A 19,474-nucleotide genomic window follows, 5' to 3' on the forward strand; every position below is an offset into this window, starting at 1 on the left:
TTACATACTGTCTTTCCCAGGAACATTTGAGCATAGAGTTTCAAAGGGTTTCTAAAGGCAACTGAGTTGCTGATTGGAGAAGAGGCATGTCTTTGTTAAAGCAAAACCACCCTGCATGCCCCCACCCCCGACTGATAATTCCTCCTACCAATGGTGTGCCCACATTTCCAATCTATGAAAGGGTGTTTGATATTCTCCAGAATTGGCTAATAAAGTTCAGTATGAAATTTCAATTTGGTCCCCCTAATACATGTCCATGTGTTTTCTGTTTCTAGACCATGGTACTGTACATCTGATGCCTTGCTCTTATTCTGATACCCAACTAATTAGGGGAAAATATGTTCAGATATGACAAACTAGCTCCCTTCTGCTATTCCATGTGAAACCCTGAAATGGCAATACAGTAATTAATTCTGCTGCCTATCAAACTCCCTGTGGAATCTGAGTAGGAAAGAATTTGAAGCATGGTATTTAGTAAATATAGCAATTAGAGTTTAAGAGCTACTCCTAGAGACTAACAATATTTGGTATTCAGGGTTCAGGGTTCTTTACAGACTGGAAGAGCATTTATATTTGCCTTTGAAACTATAGACACTCTAATAAGGGAGTTGACAGTGGACATAGTGTAATATCCCTTGAGTGGGGATTTTTCCTTGCAATCAGGATGCTGATATTTCTGGTGATGTTTCTTGTACTGCCACCTCACATGACATGCAAGGCTCATATTGTGAAGTGTCATGTCCATGATCCACACCCTCCACTTCACAAGTATCACCAGTCAGGAGACCTCATCCTTGGTGGCATAGCTTCTCACAGCTACATCCTCTCCAATGCCTTAGCCTTCACTGACGATCCCCCACAGGTATTGCCCAAAGAGCTGGTGTAAGGACTTCCTTCCTTTGTCCCTTTGAGTAGTCAGCCCCATAGCACAAACCTTACAGCTGTGCCTTACGGCTTTTTTCTTCTTCATTTTTGTTATTTTCAAAAAAGAATAGAAATATAAAACAGGTAATTTCCCAAATGCCCAGCTGTAGAAGGAGAAGCAGTTGAGAAAATTTTGAGGATACATAAATCAGCCTCATCTTGCCAGTGTTCCACAATCTTAGGAAAACGGATGAATGATGAGGATGTTGCATAGGTCACCAAATGTATTAAATGAATGAACTTCACATTAGGGAAAAAAAATCAAATAGTTTTGCCTATCCTTTGGTCAATTTGATGTTGAGTTTTGTTTTATTTTGTTGCAAGGGCAATATGCAAAATGCTAAGTTTTATTATTGTGCTCATAGAAAAATAATAATAATAATAATGCAATTAATTGTATACTGAATGGGTTAAACCAGGGGTGTCAAACTCAAATTCATCGGGGGCCGCATCAGCAGTTTGGTCACCCTCAAAGGGCCGGTTGTATCTGTACAAGCTTCTTAGCGCCCGCTCCGCCACGCGGCACTAATGTGGTGGTCTTTTAAGGTGACCTGCATGCCCAGAAGCACTCTCCTTTTTTCTTTTCCCCTCCTCTGAACGCAGTTCAGCAGCAGGATCGGCGGCAGCTGCTGACTAACACTTTATCATAGATTTGTAGAGTTGGGAGGGACCCTGAGGGTCATCCAATCCAACCCCCTGCAATGCAGGAACCTCAACAAAAGCATCCATGACAGATGGTCATGCAACCTCTGCTTAGAAACCTCCAAGGAGAGTCCACCACCTCCCAAGGGAGACCACTCCACTGACAAACAGCTCTTTCAACCAGAAGGTTATTCCTGATGTTTAGTTTGGAATCTCCTTTCTTTTAACTTGAAGCCATTCATTTGAGTCCTGCCCTCCAGAGCAGGATAAAACAAACTTGCTCCATCTTCCATATCAAGGTGTGTGTGCGTGCGTTTGTAGGGGGGTGTTGAATCAAATAAAGGTGTGGGGGTGTTGAACAAACTCAAGTGATGTGTGTGTGTGTGTGTGTGTGTGTGTGTGTGTTGAAGCAAGCCAGAGGGTGTGTATTTGTGTGTGGGCAAGTAAAGAGGTGTCGAAGAGAAGATTAAGGGCTCTCTGTGTGTATGTTGGGGTTGGAGCAGCCCTCTCTGCCCCTCGCCCCGTTCAACAAAGAGCAGCTGGGGGAAGCGACTTTCTTCCTGTCGCCACGGCTGCTAACGCGGGTGGGCTGCTCGTTCCTCCCCCCCCCCACCGCAAAAGCGGAGCATGCTGGCAGTGGCTTGGGAGGAAGAAGAGCAGCATCGTTAAGGGCTGCCCCCCTCCTCTTCGTGAAGGCAGCCCCTGTGCCTTCCCTGCTCCCTGTCAAACTTCTCCCCCTCCCCCCCGCAGCTTGTAAAAGCAGGCTTTTGCAAGCGGCAGAGATGCTTCACGGAGCAGCGGAGGAGGGGCAGGCTCGCTTTTCCCGGAGCGGAGTTGCTTTGGAGGGAAGGAGGTGGAGCCATCCTCCGTGCTCACCCGAAAGCAGCAAAGAGGGAGAAAAGTCTTGGGTGGCGCTTGGATCCTGACCCGGGCTCCTGGAAGGGAGGAGGCAGTGGAGAAAAAAAGCAGAGGCGTTGCTAGCAGCCCTCTCGGCTTGCAATTGCAAGCGCAGCAGGAGCGGCGTCTGCAGCTGCCGCTGAGTTGCCCGCGCGCAGGGCGTGAGGAGGAGCCTGCGGAGGAAGGAGGGACGAGGAGGCGGCAAGGGAGGGAGGGGCGCGTCTTGGCCAGGAGCAAGGCGAGGAAGCCGGCCGGGAGCCCGGACGGACGGACGCGGAGCCGCCGCTGCAGAGGCCCCGACCTTGTCCACCTTCTCCTGCTCCTCCTCCGGCTGCTGCGCCTCTCAGCTGTTTTTTGCTTCTAGGGGGGCAGCTGCAGTGGCACGCTGGCGGTGGCTTGGGAGGAGGAAGGGCAGCCCCCGTGCCTTCCCTGCTCCCTGTCAAACCTCTCCTCTTCCCCCCCCCCGCAGCTGCCCCCCTAGAAGCAAAAAAACAGCTGAGAGGTGCAGCGCCATGCTCCGCCTTCTAGGAGCAGGGAGGCGAGGGGCGGGCCAGTTAGGAGGGAGGGACGTCAGCGTCATGCCAGCCAGCCAATAACGCGGCGCCTTGCTAGCCTAACCCGCCCCTCTCCCCTCCTCCCCAGCCCCGAGCCCGGCAGCCTCAGAAAGAAAACAAAAGCACGCCGTAAGCTCAGGGGAAAGAAAGCCACCACAGGCGTGCCTAAGTGAACGTTCCGGCCCTGGGCGGGCGGCGGGCCACATCACGAGGTCTGCCGGGCCGGATTAGGCCCCCGGGCCTTGACTCTGACACCCGTGGGTTAAACCTTCCTGTTCCCCGTAAGAAGAAAATAAGGAAGACTATAATAATGATTAATAGATTTAATTGACATATAAGCCTGAATATCCTAACTGCATATCTATTAATTTTAAAAACCGTTGTCCACCTTATTCTGCAAATGAAACTAAATCCTAAGTCATTAATTTTCATTTTCTTTTTACCTTCATATATTCCTGATAATTTTACTTATTGATCTCATATTCACATCCTCTCCATCCTCTCTCCCTGCACTAGATAATTTATTGTTTTGGTTATTCACCACTAATACTTCCATTATTAGGTGAAATGCTTATTAATGGCTCAGAATGGTTGGCTACAAAAACAAAACCTTGTTATTTTCCTTTAAGCATCTCTTATGGGAAAATACTATTGACTTTAAAAATGCATGCTCTACATAAGATTACTTTCATGAATACAACCTATTCATTTTTATGTTTAAAAATGCCAAGCAATGGTGTTTAATTTTATTTTGGCTGATAGAAAAGCAAGGTTGGTGGCTTCAACTTTAGAAAAGCAATACTGAAAATGATTAATGTAATTTTCCAATTTCTTTGTTAGCTGGAATATTCAAAAAGAGCTAACTGTTTATAGTTATACATTAAGTGAATGTTAGAATTGCAGGTTTAAAGTTAAATATGCTATTTACATTATACATTTTATTTTTCATGTCAAATATTTCTGATGAACATTCCGTTGGCCAAAAATGAGTATGAGACCTGAATCCATTCTCACTTTTGAGAAAGATGTCAAGCATTTATGTTGGATTTTCTTTTGGCCAATACAGGGGTGGTGTTTCTACTTTAGAAAAGCAAGATACAAAATTTCAGAATTTGGCCAATAAAATGAGCAGGGTTGGTGGTTTCAACATTGTTGTTGTTGTTGTCGTTGTTGTTACATTGGTGAAAATGCTATAATTATACTTTTACACAATGTAAAATAGCATTCTGATGCAGATTGCAATTCTTATTCCAGCGTGGTGCCTAAGAATTACCAGCACATCCTGGCCTTGGCATTTGCAGTAAAGGAGATCAATGGCAACCCTCAAATCTTACCCAATACCACTTTGGGCTTCTACATCTTTGACAGCTATTTCATTGCAAAGGGAACTTATCATGCCACAATGCTGCTTGTGTCCACCCCAGAGAGATTAGTTCCCAACTACCAATGCAAAAGGCTGGACTAGATGAATCCCAAGCCGGAATTAAGATTGCTGGAAGAAATATCAACAACCTCAGATATGCAGATGACACAACCTTGATGGCAGAAAGCGAGGAGGAATTAAAGAACCTTTTAATGAGGGTGAAAGAGGAGAGCGCAAAATATGGTCTGAAGCTCAACATCAAAAAAACCAAGATCATGGCCACTGGTCCCATCACCTCCTGGCAAATAGAAGGGGAAGAAATGGAGGCAGTGAGAGATTTTACTTTCTTGGGCTCCTTGATCACTGCAGATGGTGACAGCAGTCACGAAATTAAAAGACGCCTGCTTCTTGGGAGAAAAGCAATGACAAACCTAGACAGCATCTTAAAAAGCAGAGACATCACCTTGCCGACAAAGGTCCGTATAGTTAAAGCTATGGTTTTCCCAGTAGTGATGTATGGAAGTGAGAGTTGGACCATAAAGAAGGCTGATCGCCGAAGAATTGATGCTTTTGAATTATGGTGCTGGAGGAGACTCTTGAGAGTCCCATGGACTGCAAGAAGATCAAACCTATCCATTCTTAAGGAAATCAGCCCTGAGTGCTCCCTGGAAGGACGGATCGTGAAGCTGAGGCTCCAATACTTTGGCCACCTCATGAGAAGAGAAGAATCCTTGGAAAAGACCCTGATGTTGGGAAAGATTGAGGGCACTAGGAGAAGGGGACGACAGAGGACAAGATGGTTGGACAGTGTTCTCGAAGCTACGAACATGAGTTTGACCAAACTGCGGGAGGCAGTGGAAGACAGGAGTGCCTGGCGTGCTATGGTCCATGGGGTCACGAAGAGTCGGACACGACTAAACGACTAAACAACAACAACCAATGCAACACTCCGAATAGTTTGATAGGTGTCATTGGGGGGCTTGACCCCCTAACCTCTCTTCATGCAGCAACAGTCTTGGATATCTACAAAATTCCACAGGTATATCAGTCTCCGTGTTGAGCATGATGGGTTTAAGGGGGTTTTCTCCTCATGCTTGTATGGTCAACCATATTTCACTTTGTGGTTTAGAGGCTAAAATATGCAAACTGGTGTTGTGAATAAAACAAAACCTTGAATTTTTTTTAAAAAATCCTGAATTTATTAATACAATTCAGAAAAACAAAACAACATACTTTTTCATTTCTCTAGTTGTTTAATCATCTGAGCTTATAGAGAATTCAGGATCAGCTTGAATGAAGCCAGTCACTCCCCAATAGGAGGTTGGATGCATTAGCTCAGAGCAGAGAATAAGGTGATTTAACAGAGTTCTGGCTTTGTTAATCTTCCCAGAAGAAAATTGTTGAGAAAAATATTAAATCAGCCACTTATCTTTTAGGCAAGGATGTACAAAAGACACCAGGGAAGCAAAGGCCATTGCCTCAGAAATTTATGATATGTTAGATTTTGTGATGGAGGTGGGTTGAGAGTTGAAGTGCAGGGGCATAACAAGGGAGGGGTGATAGGAGAGTGGCACCCCGGGCTCCACTCTGGGGGGGGGCAGTGCCCCCTCCCCACCTCCACAGCGAGGCTCCCTGCTGCCTCGCTCTCCCCTCCCTCCCTCCTTCCATCCCTGCCGTCCTCGCTTTAGTGGCGAGACGCTGCTGCGCCGGAGGCTCGAGCACAGCACCAGCAGGCTGGAGCTGCTCCGAAGCCACGGTGAGTGCCGCCGCGGCCGGTCCTAGTGCCCCTACTCTCTTTTGGCCTTAAAAGCTATGTTGCTGCTCTGATTTTATTCCTGGCAACGGCTGCTGATCGCTAGTGATGAACTTGATAGTCCATCGAACTCGGCTTATAGTACCACTTATTTCTTTTATGGTATCATTCTGTATTTTCCATGCTGCTTGCTTATAGGCAGAATTTCCCTTTTTGTTTTTTGTTTTTGTTTTCCCATTTAACAAAGCGGATTGCTGTTAATTGGTATCTAATCCATTTATCTGGTTATGTTGGTGCAGGTGCTCGTGGTTTGCATGGGCTCACTGTCCCTTATTCATGGATTTTTTTTTTGGGGGGGGGGGCTGTATGGAGAGGTGCAGGACTTCCCAAACTTAATTTATCCCTGGAAGAGTTGATATAGAGGTGGGGTGATGGTCCCTTTGTTTGTGGGGAGAGGTTGGAAGATATAAAAAAGTGTCTTTTTAATCAAAGCAACCATGTGGCACCTTAAAAAATTCAAGGTGTGGTCTCCTTTATGAAAATTAAAAGGGTCCCACCCCCACCTTCAAGGGGAGGAGGGAATGAAAGACTTTTTTTAAAAAAAGGGGACATACTAAAGCTGATGTGGTAAAACATGTTCACTTAGAATAGCAGTGCTGCCCTAACTCTGTCTTCTCAGAAGTAAGCCCCATTGAACTCAATGGGACTTGCTCCCAAGTAAGTGTGGTTTCGGATTGGGAGTTTTTATTCCATAATCATGGGACAACTCCATGCATGTTTACAGAGAGATAAGTACCGGTAAGTCCTGTTGTGTTGGATGTGAGGCCTGATCTTTTGTCAATACAGTTTAGGATTGCTGAATCTGCAAAATTCCTAATACCGCTTACTAGAGAGTAAGGCCCACTGAATTCCACAGGGCCTACCTCTGAGAAGACATGGTTAGGATTGCAGCATTAAAGGTATTTGGTATTTGGATTCAGGGAAAAACATGTTTGATTGGCAGGGGAGCAATAACACAAAGCTGGTACGTTGCATTTTTTAAGTGTAGTATTTTGTGTTCGTGTGTAACCTCTTTGCCACTTCAGTTGTGGGGAGTGTGAGAGAACCTGACTTGCAATGGGCAAAACTTAAGGTGAGGAGCTTGGCATCCAATCTGGGTTCCAGAAACAATTTGCCAGCCTGATTGTGAAAGTCCAAGGAAGAAGAGGCAAGCCTGCTACCGTATTTCCTCGCAGTCCTACTCCCAAGAGAATTGCTACTTATATTTTCCTTTCTCTTGTGGGGCTTTGCCTTCCAATAGCTGCCTAGCAGTCAGGAATTCTACGGTTCATCATTCCTTCAAGCAAGGGGACTGCATCTGTTGAGTTTCTGGCTGCAGGAAACTTAACCCAGAAGGTGGCAGCCTGCATCTCTTGAGTGCATTCAAAAGATAATTGTTTCTTCTCCTTGTATCCCATCCTTCATCCCAAGGAGCTTCCATGTGTCCCCACCCACATTTAATTCTAACAAAAAACAATAATATGAAGCAGGTTAGGTTGCACTGTAGTTCAGCTGCAATAATTGAAAGTGGATTTGAACTCTGATCTCCTTGGTCAAAAAGTCTTCTGCGTGCTGCCAGCTTTGCTTTATAACAATTCACATTTAAAGTTGTGGATTTCAAGTTTTCAGAACATCTTCACCCACATTAGCTTGGCAATTTGGGCACCAGCCCTGTAATATTGACCAGTCCTGTATATGCAGAGGGTGATGAGAGCAAGAGCGCCGTAAAAGGCTCTTGGGAGGGGTGAGGCAAGGATCCGTTGGCTGCTTTACATGCCACTCAACAGAGTGTGTAGGGGGTGGGTGACAAAAAAAATCCACACCCGGGTATCAGTTTACCTTGCTACGCCCCTGTTGAAGTGACATGGGAGGCAGATCTTGGAGTGCACTTCTCAGAAGGGGAGTTGAAATTTATGGAGCACTGATCCCATCTAAGGAACATTTTGTTAAGAATTAGGGAGATTATGCTAAAATTACCACACAGGTAGCATTGCATGCCTACTAGATTGCGCCACTTAAATTTGATGTCATCTCCACTGTCTTTGCAGGGAAGCAGGCAGGAGGCTGCCTTTATGAAGGCAATGCATATATTTAAAGGATTTGAGGTGACATTGAAAAAGATCAGCATAGATCCTGCATGAATCTCCCTGGTCTAGAAAAATAGTGTCATTGCCATTTGGGCAGTGACAACCATCCCAAATGGCATTAGCACTCTTCTGCAAATACAAGCAGATGTTATAACAAAATTGGAATAATAATAGTAATAGTAATAATAATAATAATGATGATGATGATGACATGGTAAAGTAAGATGTGCAGGGTTGAAGAAGAGTGAGGCAGCTTCTCTGAAACATGACATCCACTTCTATCTCCTTTATCAATAAACATATTTAAGATAAGATAAGATGATAAGATTTTATTGTCATTGTGTAATTACAATGAAATTGGATGCTATCCCATAAAAATAAAAAGAAGAAACAAAACAAAAAAACACATTTCCAGCCGCACATGCACATACCCACACAACTCATCAGATCAATTTTTAGTTACAGTATTTAAGATGGTTATAGATTTTGGGTAGAAACTGTTTTTTAGTCTATTTGTTCTTGATTTAATTGTTCTATATCTTTTGCCCGAAGGCAAAAAGACTATATCCCGGATGAGATGGATCCTGTAAAATATTTTTTTCTTTTTTGAGGCAACGGGAGCTGTATAGATCTTCCAAAGAAGGGAGTGGATTACCAAAATAATATTTCCGGCTGTTGTTATGACCTTCTGGAGCATCTTCCTCTCCATTACTGTACAAGTTGAAAACCAAGCACAAATACGTAATGATGCTCTCTATTGAGCCACGTTAGAAGGATACTAGCAGTCTCTAAAAGTCTGAGGAAAAGTTCTCTGTTGTGCCTTCTTTACCAGAGCAGTGGTGTTTGCATTCCAAGTCATTACCCTACTTGATAGTCACTCCCCAAAATTTGAATGCAGTCACCCTCTCCACCTGGACCCCTCAGATATACAGAAACTGAATATCAGTTTTCCACCCTATCTTTAATCTATCAATAGTTCCTTAGTTTTGGCAGTATTAAGAGCCAGATTATTTTCTCCACACCAAACACAGAGCCACTCCACCTTGTCCCTATAGGCGGATTCATCCCTTCCTGAGATGAGCCCCACCACCGTAGTGTCATCAGCAAACTTGATGATTTTGTCTCTTGAATAGGTGGTTGTGCAGTCATATGTATAGAGGGTGTAGAGCAGGGGACTCAACACACAGTCATCTGGTTCCAGCTCTGAGAGTTCCTTTTGAAAGCGTCCATTAATAAATAAAGTAGAACACAAGACTCAATAAAATTTTTGCATTCATTAATTGACCCAAAGGGACCCAACTCCATAAGCCATGATAATTTATTTATTATTACTTAAAACCGCTTGATGGTTAAGAAAACCTCAAAACAGTTAAGAGAAGATAAAATAGAAAAATCAAGTAAAAATCAAAACCATACCTTAAAACAGGCATCCCCAAACTGCGGCCCTCCCGATGTTTTGGCCTACAACTCCCATGACCCCTAACTAACAGGACCAGTGGTCGGGGAAGATGGGAATTGCAGTCCAAAACATCCAGAGGGCCGAAGTTTGGGGATGCCTGCCTTAAAACATATAAAAGTTAAAAATACTGCAACAGATTAAAATTACCTCAGCTTTCTAAGCAACTGAGTGGGCTAATTTAAACAAAAATGTTTGTTTGCAGCGACTAAAAAGACCACAGTGAGGCTGACTACTTGATCTAAACAGGCAGGGAGGTTCAAAGTGTAGATGCTGCAAAACAATACAATCTTTTTAAAAATGCAGAACAGATATTATAGTGGTCACATAGGAACATGTGGAATAAGGTAGTTCTCGTAGTTCTGTTTATTCTGCTGCTCTACATTTTTAAATGTTGCAGAAAAACGTCATTAAAACATTCCTATTTATTCTGTTCCTTCTTTGTACCCTCCTCCCTTTAGCTCACATATGGTCCTGCTCCCATCATGCATGATAAAACTCCAGGCCTCTCCTTCTACCAAATGGTCCCACAAGAAGCCCTTCAGTATAAGGGGATTCTCTCCTTACTTCTGCATTTCAAGTGGACATGGATTGGGCTCCTTATGATGGATCTTGAGAATGGAGAACAATTTGTGCAAAGAGTGGTTGCAATGTTTTCCTCCAGTGGTGTCTGTTTTGCCTTCATAGAAAGAATCCTCAAAGTATCTTTTATCATTGAAGTACAAGACGTGTTTCAAGAGGGTGCAAAACTACATGATAAAGTAATGAGCAGCAATGCCAATGTGATAGTTGTCTATGGAGAATCTTACTCAATGATATTTCTTAGATGGTTTCCATATTTATCAGAAGAAGAAGAGATTGGAGAGGATGCAAGAGGTAAAGTGTGGATAATGACAGCCCAGATGGAGATGACTGCTGCAGTTTTTCAAAGGACTTGGGATACACAAATAATTAATGGGGCTCTGTTTTTCACTGTTCACTCAAATGCTCTACCAGAATTTCACAAATTTCTTGAACACATAAGTCCTTGCACCACAAAAGGAGATTATTTCATCAAGGATTTCTGGCAACAGGCCTTTGCTTGTGTCTTCCCTAGTACAGTCACAGATGGTGAGGATCAAGAGGTTTGCACTGGAGAGGAGAACCTGGGAATGCTGCCTACACCCTTTTTTGAAATGAGCATGACGGGCCATAGCTACTGTATATACAATGCTGTTTATGCCATGGCCCATGCTCTCCATGTCATGTTCTCATCCAGACTCAATTCAAGATTATTGGAAGACAAAAGGAAGGTGGAATCTCAGGTTTATCAGCTGTGGCAGGTAATGTGGCCAGATTTCCCTTGAGACCGTGTGCCATAAATTGGTGTTAAAATAATGCAGTAAACTATCTTCCTGATGGTTCTGATCCTTGTGAGATGCACTTAACATTGTCTTCATCTGTAAAACAGACGTACACCTCTCTTTTCTCTCTTTTCAAAATCTAGTTCCATCATTTCCTCAGAGGTGTGTCATTTAATAATAGTGCGGGAGACACAGTTTCCTTCAACCAGAAGGGGGAGTTGGAAGCTGGGCTTGATGTGGAACAATCGGATGAAAGTGGAAAACATCTATGTGACTGTAAGGGGAAGATTTGGAATATTATGAGCTTGGAGGACGATTTGAACTTTAGAAATAAGACGGCAGTGGACAGTTGCGAGGAATTCCCAATTTCTTGAAGCATGGGAACCCAAAAATAAATTATTTAGATGATTTGGCATAACATTCGGTTTGATTGATATATATATGTGTATAATTTGAAATATTGAATGTGATATAATTGGTTTTAATTGGAAAATTAATAAAAATATTTTTTTTTTAAAAAAAAGGAAGCTGGGCTTGATGTTATTAATTGGATTGCTTCGCAAAACCAATCCTTTCATAAAGTTATAGTTGGCAGGATGGATCCGCAGACTTCTTCAGGTCAATTGTTCACCATCTATGAGAATGCTATTACATGGCACAAGTGGTTTAACCAGGTACAATCAAATTGTTGGTATTTTGAGTCCTGGTTGTAAACACAGTTTCACTGGACAATCTTTAATTTGGATGTTATGGAGAATTCATGAACTGATTAAACCAATTACACTTCATGAAGTTCCTTTACAGGAGTTCTGCTATAGATTATATTTATGGATAAGTTGTTGGGTGAACAAAAATATGCATCTTTGCATTGAATATATGTAAAATATTGATCATTGGTTGTATTCTAAAGTTAGTCTCCACTCATTTCATATCCAAGGAAGTCACATTTGGTTCCTGGCATGGCTGTGACATGGCCCCAGGGCCATGTTTTCCTTCTTGCACAGCTCATTCCCTCCCCCTAGCTGTACCAGCATTGGCCCTTTGAATAGGCCGATCAGAAGTCAGGAAGGACATGGGTTTGTGGCCCTGTAAATGATGGCCCTACTTGGAGTCCTGCCTATTGGATTGCAGCTAGATTCAGCAGCCAGCCAGGAAGGGGTAATTTTGTCTCAGTGCCTTCATTCTGGCTATAAGTTTGAAATAAAAGGTAAAGGTAAAGGGGCCCCTGACAATCAGGTCCAGTCATGTCCGACTCTGGGGTTGCGGTGTTCATCTCGCTCTATAGGCCGAGGGAGCCGGCGTTTGTCCGCAGACAGCTTCCGGGTCATGTGGCCAGCATGACAAAGCTGTTTCTGGCGAAACAGAGCAGTGCATGGAAACATCGTTTACCTTCCTACTTAAGCGGTCCCTATTTATCTACTTGCACTTTGATGTGCTTTCGAACTGCTAGGTGAGCAGGAGCAGGAACCGAGCAACAGGAGCTCACCCATTGCAGGGATTCGAACCGCCGACCTTCTGATCTGCAAGCCCTAGACTCTGTGGTTTAAACCACAGCGCCACCTGGGTCCCATTTTCAGTTTGAAATAAGATAACTTAAAATTGGCCATCCATATAACGATTCAAATCTCTATATTCTCTTTTTGTCTTCATGGATTAGGCAAGGCCTATTTCTCTCTGCAGTGAGAAGTGCAGTCCTGGTTCAAGCAAGAAAGCAAAGGAAGGGGAGCCATTTTGTTGCTACGATTGCATCCCCTGTCCAGAAGGGGAGATTTCAGACCAGAAAGGTAAGCAATAAAGTATATAAAAATAAGGGGCAGATTGTGTGATACTTCATCACAACAGGGTTGTAAAAGCATAAGGATGTGTGTATATACTAGGGCTGCATTCAGATAGCGCTTTATTCTATTTTCCTATTATTTTTAGCTAATGATTTCCAGGTTTTATGTGACCTTTTGAAGGATGAAAAATAGTATGTGGGGAAGTAGCAGAATCGAGGGGATGTTTGGGGACCACTGCCACGTCATTAGCTTCCAGTGCTAAATCTCTAAGCAACTCTGTTAACCTGGAGAATTATGGGCTATCTGTGTTGTAATTTCATGTGAAGAAATTTGGGGCAGTAATCCAGCATACAGTTTCTTCCAGCAAGAAGTTGTAAACTGCATGTGTACAACACCCTTGGTAGAAAAATTGAAATACAGACTAGGAATGCCATCAAAAATATTCAGAGGAGGGCTTTGTGGTATCATTTGGTTAAACTTGGCTTTCAAGGTAAAAAGCAAATGGCTGCTAAAAAACCAAAGCTGGAAGGAAATAGGAAACTTTCCAGTTTAGAAAGGATCGATGTTAACCATTGCAATCCCTACAATCATCACAAACTACATTCCACAAGATGAATTATTATTTTGTTCCAGATTCAAATAGTAAGATTGGCTGCTCCTCAGATTAATGGCATGTTTGTAATATTAAGCCAAATATTTTCCGTTTCAGAAATGAGTGATTGTTCTACATGTTCAGACCAAACATATCCAAATAAAAACCATGATTTATGTATTCCCAAGAAAATAAGTTTCTTGTCTTTTGAAGAACCTGTGGGGCTCAGTTTAGCCTTTTCTGCTCTTTCCGGTTCCTTGGTCACCATTCTAGTCCTCTTCACATTTATGAAGAACCACAACACTCCCATTGTCAAAGCCAACAACCGGCAGCTCACCTACACTCTTCTCCTCTCCCTCCTGCTGTGCTTCCTTTCTGCACTGCTATTCATTGGACAGCCTCAGAAGGTGACGTGTCTCCTCCGACAAACTGCTTTTGGCATCGTCTTCTCAGTGGCTGTTTCTATTGTGCTGGCAAAAACCCTCACTGTGGTTCTGGCTTTCATGGCCACCAGGCCAGGATCCAGAATGAGGAAATGGGTGAGAAAGAGACTGGCCAATTATTCCATTGTACTTTCTTGTTCTCTTATACAAGGAGGCATTTGCATTGTTTGGCTGGCAATCTCTCCTCCGTTCCCAGAGGCTGATGTACACTCAATGGCTGGACAAATTATACTTGGATGTAATGAGGGGTCTGTGGTAATGTTTTATTGTGTCCTTGGCTATATTGGCCTCCTGGCCATTGCCAGCTTCACTTTGGCCTTCCTTGCTAGGAAGTTACCCGACACCTTCAATGAAGCCAAGTTTATCACTTTTAGCATGTTAGTGTTTTGCAGTGTGTGGTTATCCTTTGTTCCAACCTACTTGAGCACTAAGGGGAAATATATGGTAGCTGTGGAGATCTTTTCTATCTTAGCCTCCAGTGATGGATTATTGGTGTGCATATTTTCTCCCAAATGCTACATTATTTTGTTGAAGCCTGAATTGAACAAAAGGGAACAGCTAATACGAAGAACCAACTGAAGAATTATGTGATTTTGTCATGCTATCTAGTTATTAAATTACAATTATACTAATTATAAACTGACTATTATACAAGAGTTTACGGTTTTCTATGCTTCTGCAGACGTTGCTACGGTAACATATTCGGTCTCAGATGGTTAGGAGCCAAATCATAACAAACCCTATCATTTAGAACAATTAAACATTTTCCCCTCCTCAAACTCTGAAGTCAAGGCTGCAAGGCAAAACCTTTACCTGGGAGTAAGTCTCATTCAATTAATTATATATTTACATGTGAATAGAATTAACTTGGCCTATTCTATTTTAGTACGGCAGTCCCTAGCATGACTAATAATAATAATAATAATAATAATAATAATAATATATTTTTACCCCAACCATCTGGCTGGGTTTCCCCAGCCACTCTGGGTGGTTTTCAACCGAACATTAAAAACAATATAAAACTTCAAACATTAAAAGCTTCCCTAAACAGAGTAGCCTTCAGATGTCTTCTCAAAGTTGGATAGTTATTTTTCTCTTTGACATTTGATGGGAGGTGTTCAACAGGGTGGGCGCCACTACCAAGAAGGCCCTTTGCCTGGTTCCCTGTAACCTCAGCTCCTGAGTTATGGCCGTTTAGGGGTTTTAAGGTCAGCACAACACTTGAAATTGTGCTCGGAATCCTACTGGGAACCAATGTAGGTCTTTCAGGGTCGGTGTTATATGGTCTCCACGGCCACTCCCAGTCATCAGTCCAGCTTCCACATTCTGGATTAGTTGCAGTTTCTGGGTCACCTTCAAAGGTAGCCCTGTGTAGAGTGCGTTGCTGTAGTCCCAGTGGGAGATAACCGGAGCATGCACCACTCTGGCGAATCAGTCTGCGGGCAGGTTGGGTCTCAGCCTGGAACTGGTAGACAACTGCCCTGGACACAGAATTGACCTGCACCTCCATGGACAACTGTGAGTCCAAAATGACTCCCAGGATGTGCACCTGCTCCTTCAGGGGCAGAGTTGCCCCATTCAGGACCAGGGAGTCCTCCACACTCACCTGCCCTGTCCCCCCAAAACAGTACTTCTGTCTTCTCAGGGTGCAACCTCAATCTGTTAGCTGCCATCCAACCTACAACCGCCTCTAGGCACTCACACAGGACCTTCACCGCCTTCACTGGTTCTGATTTAAAAGAGAGGTAGACCAAAACTCCTGCCAGCAGGAAGTCGAGGCACAGCCTCCCATTCCAAAGCCACAACATGAAGGAGGGCCTATGTTGCTCCACCCAATTCTCTCCCTCTCCCCACGGCCCCATAACATCAGCCCTTTATGCTTAGGAGCTATCCGACACTAAGCTCCCTATGCACTCAATGAAACCAGTTCTGGCAATTGAAAAGAGTAATGTACTTTTCTCTTTAAGGCATCAAATTCACTAAAATGACTACAGGCAAAAATGGCAATAATTAATTCTACTGCCTATCAGACTTCCTGTAGAATTTGAGCAAGAAAGAATTTTAAACATGGTATTTAAGTAACTATACCAATTAGAGTTGTGGTACTCCCAGAGACTAACAATATATGCTATTCAGGGTTCAAGGTTCTTTATAGTCTGAATGAACGTTTATATTAGCCTTTGTCACTATAGAAACTGTAATAAGGGAGTTGACAATGGACATAGTATAACGTCCCTTGAGTGGAGATTTTTCATTGCACCCAGGAAGCTGATATTTGGCACCTGCCATTTGACCTTCACCTATCTTGTAGCAATCGCTACAATTTTGTTGGCATTGGGTAGGCCTTTGTTTAATGGAGGGGAGGTTGTAGGCTCCATCTGCCCCTCCTCTATAAGGGCATCCTGCTAAAGCGATCTAGGGGTGTGGATTCTGTCTGAAGCCTGGACATGGGCTAGGCCACAAGCACAACAGGGATCCCTTGGGGTGCCTCTATTTGATGAAAGTCATGTGGCTCCCCTTCTTGATGGTTTACTCTTAGTTGTACTCCCTGCAGACGGGTGGGTTGAGAAAGCCTGGATTTACCCAATGCCTAAGCCAAACCTCTCACATCTGCAAAGTTAAATAAAAAAATTCCTTCAGTAGCACCTTAAAGACCAACTAAGTTTATATTTTGGTATGAGCTTTCGTGTGCATGCACACTTCTTCAGATACACTAGAAACAGAAGTGTCAGACCCTATATATATACAGAGGGTGGTGGGGGTGGGTGGGAATGGGAGATGGGCTGATGGGAGTGGTAAACCTGTAGATGGGTGTTAATGGCTGCTGATGGCTGCAATTAGTCCTGGGCTGAGGTGCTAAAGAAAGCTTGATCATGCATAATGAGATAAGAATCCGATATCTCTATTCATCCCAGGTGCTTCCATGGTTTTAAGCTTGGTAATGATTTCCAACAACACAACACCTCTCAACTTACTGGGGAACAACCATCACCCTCCAAACGCATTAATGAACAGAACATCGACCACCAACCACCACCGAAAAGATGTTACACAAAAAGGGACTCCACGTGGACCCCTCCTGATGGACGCAATACCACACTAGATCTGTACATCGACTGCTTCCGCCACAGAATCCAAACGGATGTGACCAGAAAACACCATCACTTACAACAAAATCTAAACCATGCTGAAAGGAGAGCCATAGAAAATCTCAGGAACAACCCAGACATTATAATTAAAGAGGCAGACAAGGGTGGAGCTGTCGTCATCATGAACAAAACTGATTACATCCAAGAGGCCCACAGACAACTTTCCAATACTGCCTTTTACATGAAATTGGACTCAGACCCCACACAAGCATACAAAAAAGAACTGAACAAGATTGTCAAGGAGCTACCCCTACACATCCAAGAACAGATCCTCACAAACACACCAGCGGAACCTCGACCAGGAACTTTCTACCTTCTACCTAAAATACACAAACCAGGAAATCCAGGACGCCCCATCATCTCAGGTATTGGCACCATTACAGTGGGTGTTTCCGGCTATATGGATTCTGTTCTGAAACCATATGCTATCAGTGCTCCCAGCTACGTACGTGACACCACAGATTTTCTGAGGAAAATACAATCTTTGAACAATCTTCCTAACAATACTATACTAGCCACTATGGATGTGGAATCTCTATACACCAACATCCCACACAATGATGGTTTACAAGCCATAAGGAACACCATTTCAGATAAAACCACAGCGGACTTTGCTACCAAACTCTGCCACTTTGTCCTTACCCACAACCACTTCAAATTTGGTGATGACCTGTTCCTCCAGATCAGCGGCACAGCCATGGGCACCCGCATGGCCCCACAGTATGCCAACATCTTCATGGCAGATTTAGAACATCGTTTCCTAGACTCCTACCCACTCAAACCTCTCTTGTACCTACGATACATTGACGATATTTTTATTATCTGGACACATGGACAACAGACCCTGGAAACCTTCCACCAGACATTCAATGACTTTCACCCCACCATCAACCTAACAATGAACCAATCTATGCAAGAAATACATTTTTTGGACACTACTATAAAAATACAGGATGGACGTATAGACACCACCTTATACAGAAAACCAACTGACCGACAAACATATCTACATGCTTCTAGCTACCATCCCAAACATACCAAACAATCCATCGTATACAGCCAGGCCCTACGTTACAACCGTATCTGTTCCAACTCTACAGACAGAGAATCTCACCTAAGAGATCTACAGCAAACCTTTTTAGAACTAAAATATCCACCTGATGAAGTTAAACAACAGATCAACAGAGCCAGACTGATACCTAGGGAGAACCTGCTGCAAGACAGACCCAAAAAAGAAAATAACAGAACACCACTAGTCATCACATACAGCTCCCAAGTTAAAACAGTACAACGCATCATCAGAGATCTACAGCCTCTCCTGGACAATGACAGCTCCCTTTCTCAAGCTCTGGGAGGAAGACCTTTCATTGCCTACAGACAGCCACCCAATCTTAAACAACTCCTCACCCACAATAATACAACCACCAGACTTAACATGGACACTGGTACCAGAGCCTGCAATAAACCCAGATGCCAACTTTGCTGCCACATACACCCGGACAACATCATTACTGGCCCCAACAACATCCAACATACCATCTCAGGACTATTTAATTGCTCATCTTCTAACATTGTGTATGCCATCAAATGCCAACGGTGCCCTTCAGCTCTCTATATTGGACAAACAGGCCAAACCCTACGCCAAAGGATAAATGGACATAAATCTGACATCAGGAACCATAAGACTGAAAAACCAGTAGGAGAACACTTCAATCTCCCAGGACATTCTATACAAGATCTCAAAGCAGCTGTTTTATTACAGAGAAATTTCAGGAACAGACTGGAAAGGGAAGTTGCTGAATTGGAAATCATTACCAAGCTTAAAACCATGGAAGCACCTGGGATGAATAGAGATATCGGATTCTTATCTCATTATGCATGATCAAGCTTTCTTTAGCACCTCAGCCCAGGACTAATTGCAGCCATCAGCAGCCATTAACACCCATCTACAGGTTTACCACTCCCATCAGCCCATCTCCCATTCCCACCCACCCCCACCACCCTCTGTATATATATAGGGTCTGACACTTCTGTTTCTAGTGTATCTGAAGAAGTGTGCATGCACACGAAAGCTCATACCAAAATATAAACTTAGTTGGTCTTTAAGGTGCTACTGAAGGAATTTTTTTATTTTGCTTCGACTCAGACCAACACGGCTACCTACCTGTATCTGCAAAGTTGTCGCCTCTTTTAGCCCATTAACCCAAATACTTGCAACTGTGTGTTTATTAAACAATAGGAAACTGTGGGGCACAAGGCCTTGGTGCGCAAATGCTCAATGGCAGTATCTCCAAATAAAACATTTGCTAACCACCATCTACGGACCAGCAGCTTCTACAGCCTCAGATGCCCCAGAGAAGCAGTTGATTAATTCTTATGTAACTCAAAACCCTGCCATCAACATATATGAATTTTTGTTACTATCAAAACAATTTGATATACAGGTATCGAGTG

At 43.4% G+C, this 19,474-nt stretch overlaps 1 protein-coding gene across 1 annotated transcript; it reads left to right on the forward strand.

Annotated features, from left to right (window-relative positions):
• The first annotated feature begins 10,200 nt into the window (after positions 1–10,200).
• LOC118094717 (vomeronasal type-2 receptor 26-like) lies at positions 10,201–14,450 on the forward strand. Its single transcript, XM_035135325.2, has 3 exons — positions 10,201–11,037; positions 12,716–12,842; positions 13,546–14,450. Exons 1-3 carry the CDS (start codon positions 10,201–10,203, stop codon positions 14,448–14,450), a joined length of 1,869 nt encoding a protein of 622 aa, XP_034991216.2.
• The last annotated feature ends 5,024 nt before the right edge of the window (positions 14,451–19,474 follow it).

The sequence above is a fragment of the Zootoca vivipara genome, chromosome 13 (assembly GCF_963506605.1).
Source record: "Zootoca vivipara chromosome 13, rZooViv1.1, whole genome shotgun sequence".
Lineage (NCBI taxonomy): Eukaryota > Metazoa > Chordata > Lepidosauria > Squamata > Lacertidae > Zootoca > Zootoca vivipara.

What these genes read in the sequence shown, in the direction of transcription:
- LOC118094717 (XM_035135325.2), top strand. Translation starts at nt 10,201, where the DNA reads ATGCATGATAAAACTCCAGGCCTCTCCTTCTACCAAATGGTCCCACAA. An exon ending in AGGTTTATCAGCTGTGGCAG is followed by an intron (nt 11,038 to 12,715) that starts GTAATGTGGCCA and finishes TTCATGGATTAG; the next exon opens with GCAAGGCCTATTTCTCTCTG. An exon ending in GGAGATTTCAGACCAGAAAG is followed by an intron (nt 12,843 to 13,545) that starts GTAAGCAATAAA and finishes TTTCCGTTTCAG; the next exon opens with AAATGAGTGATTGTTCTACA.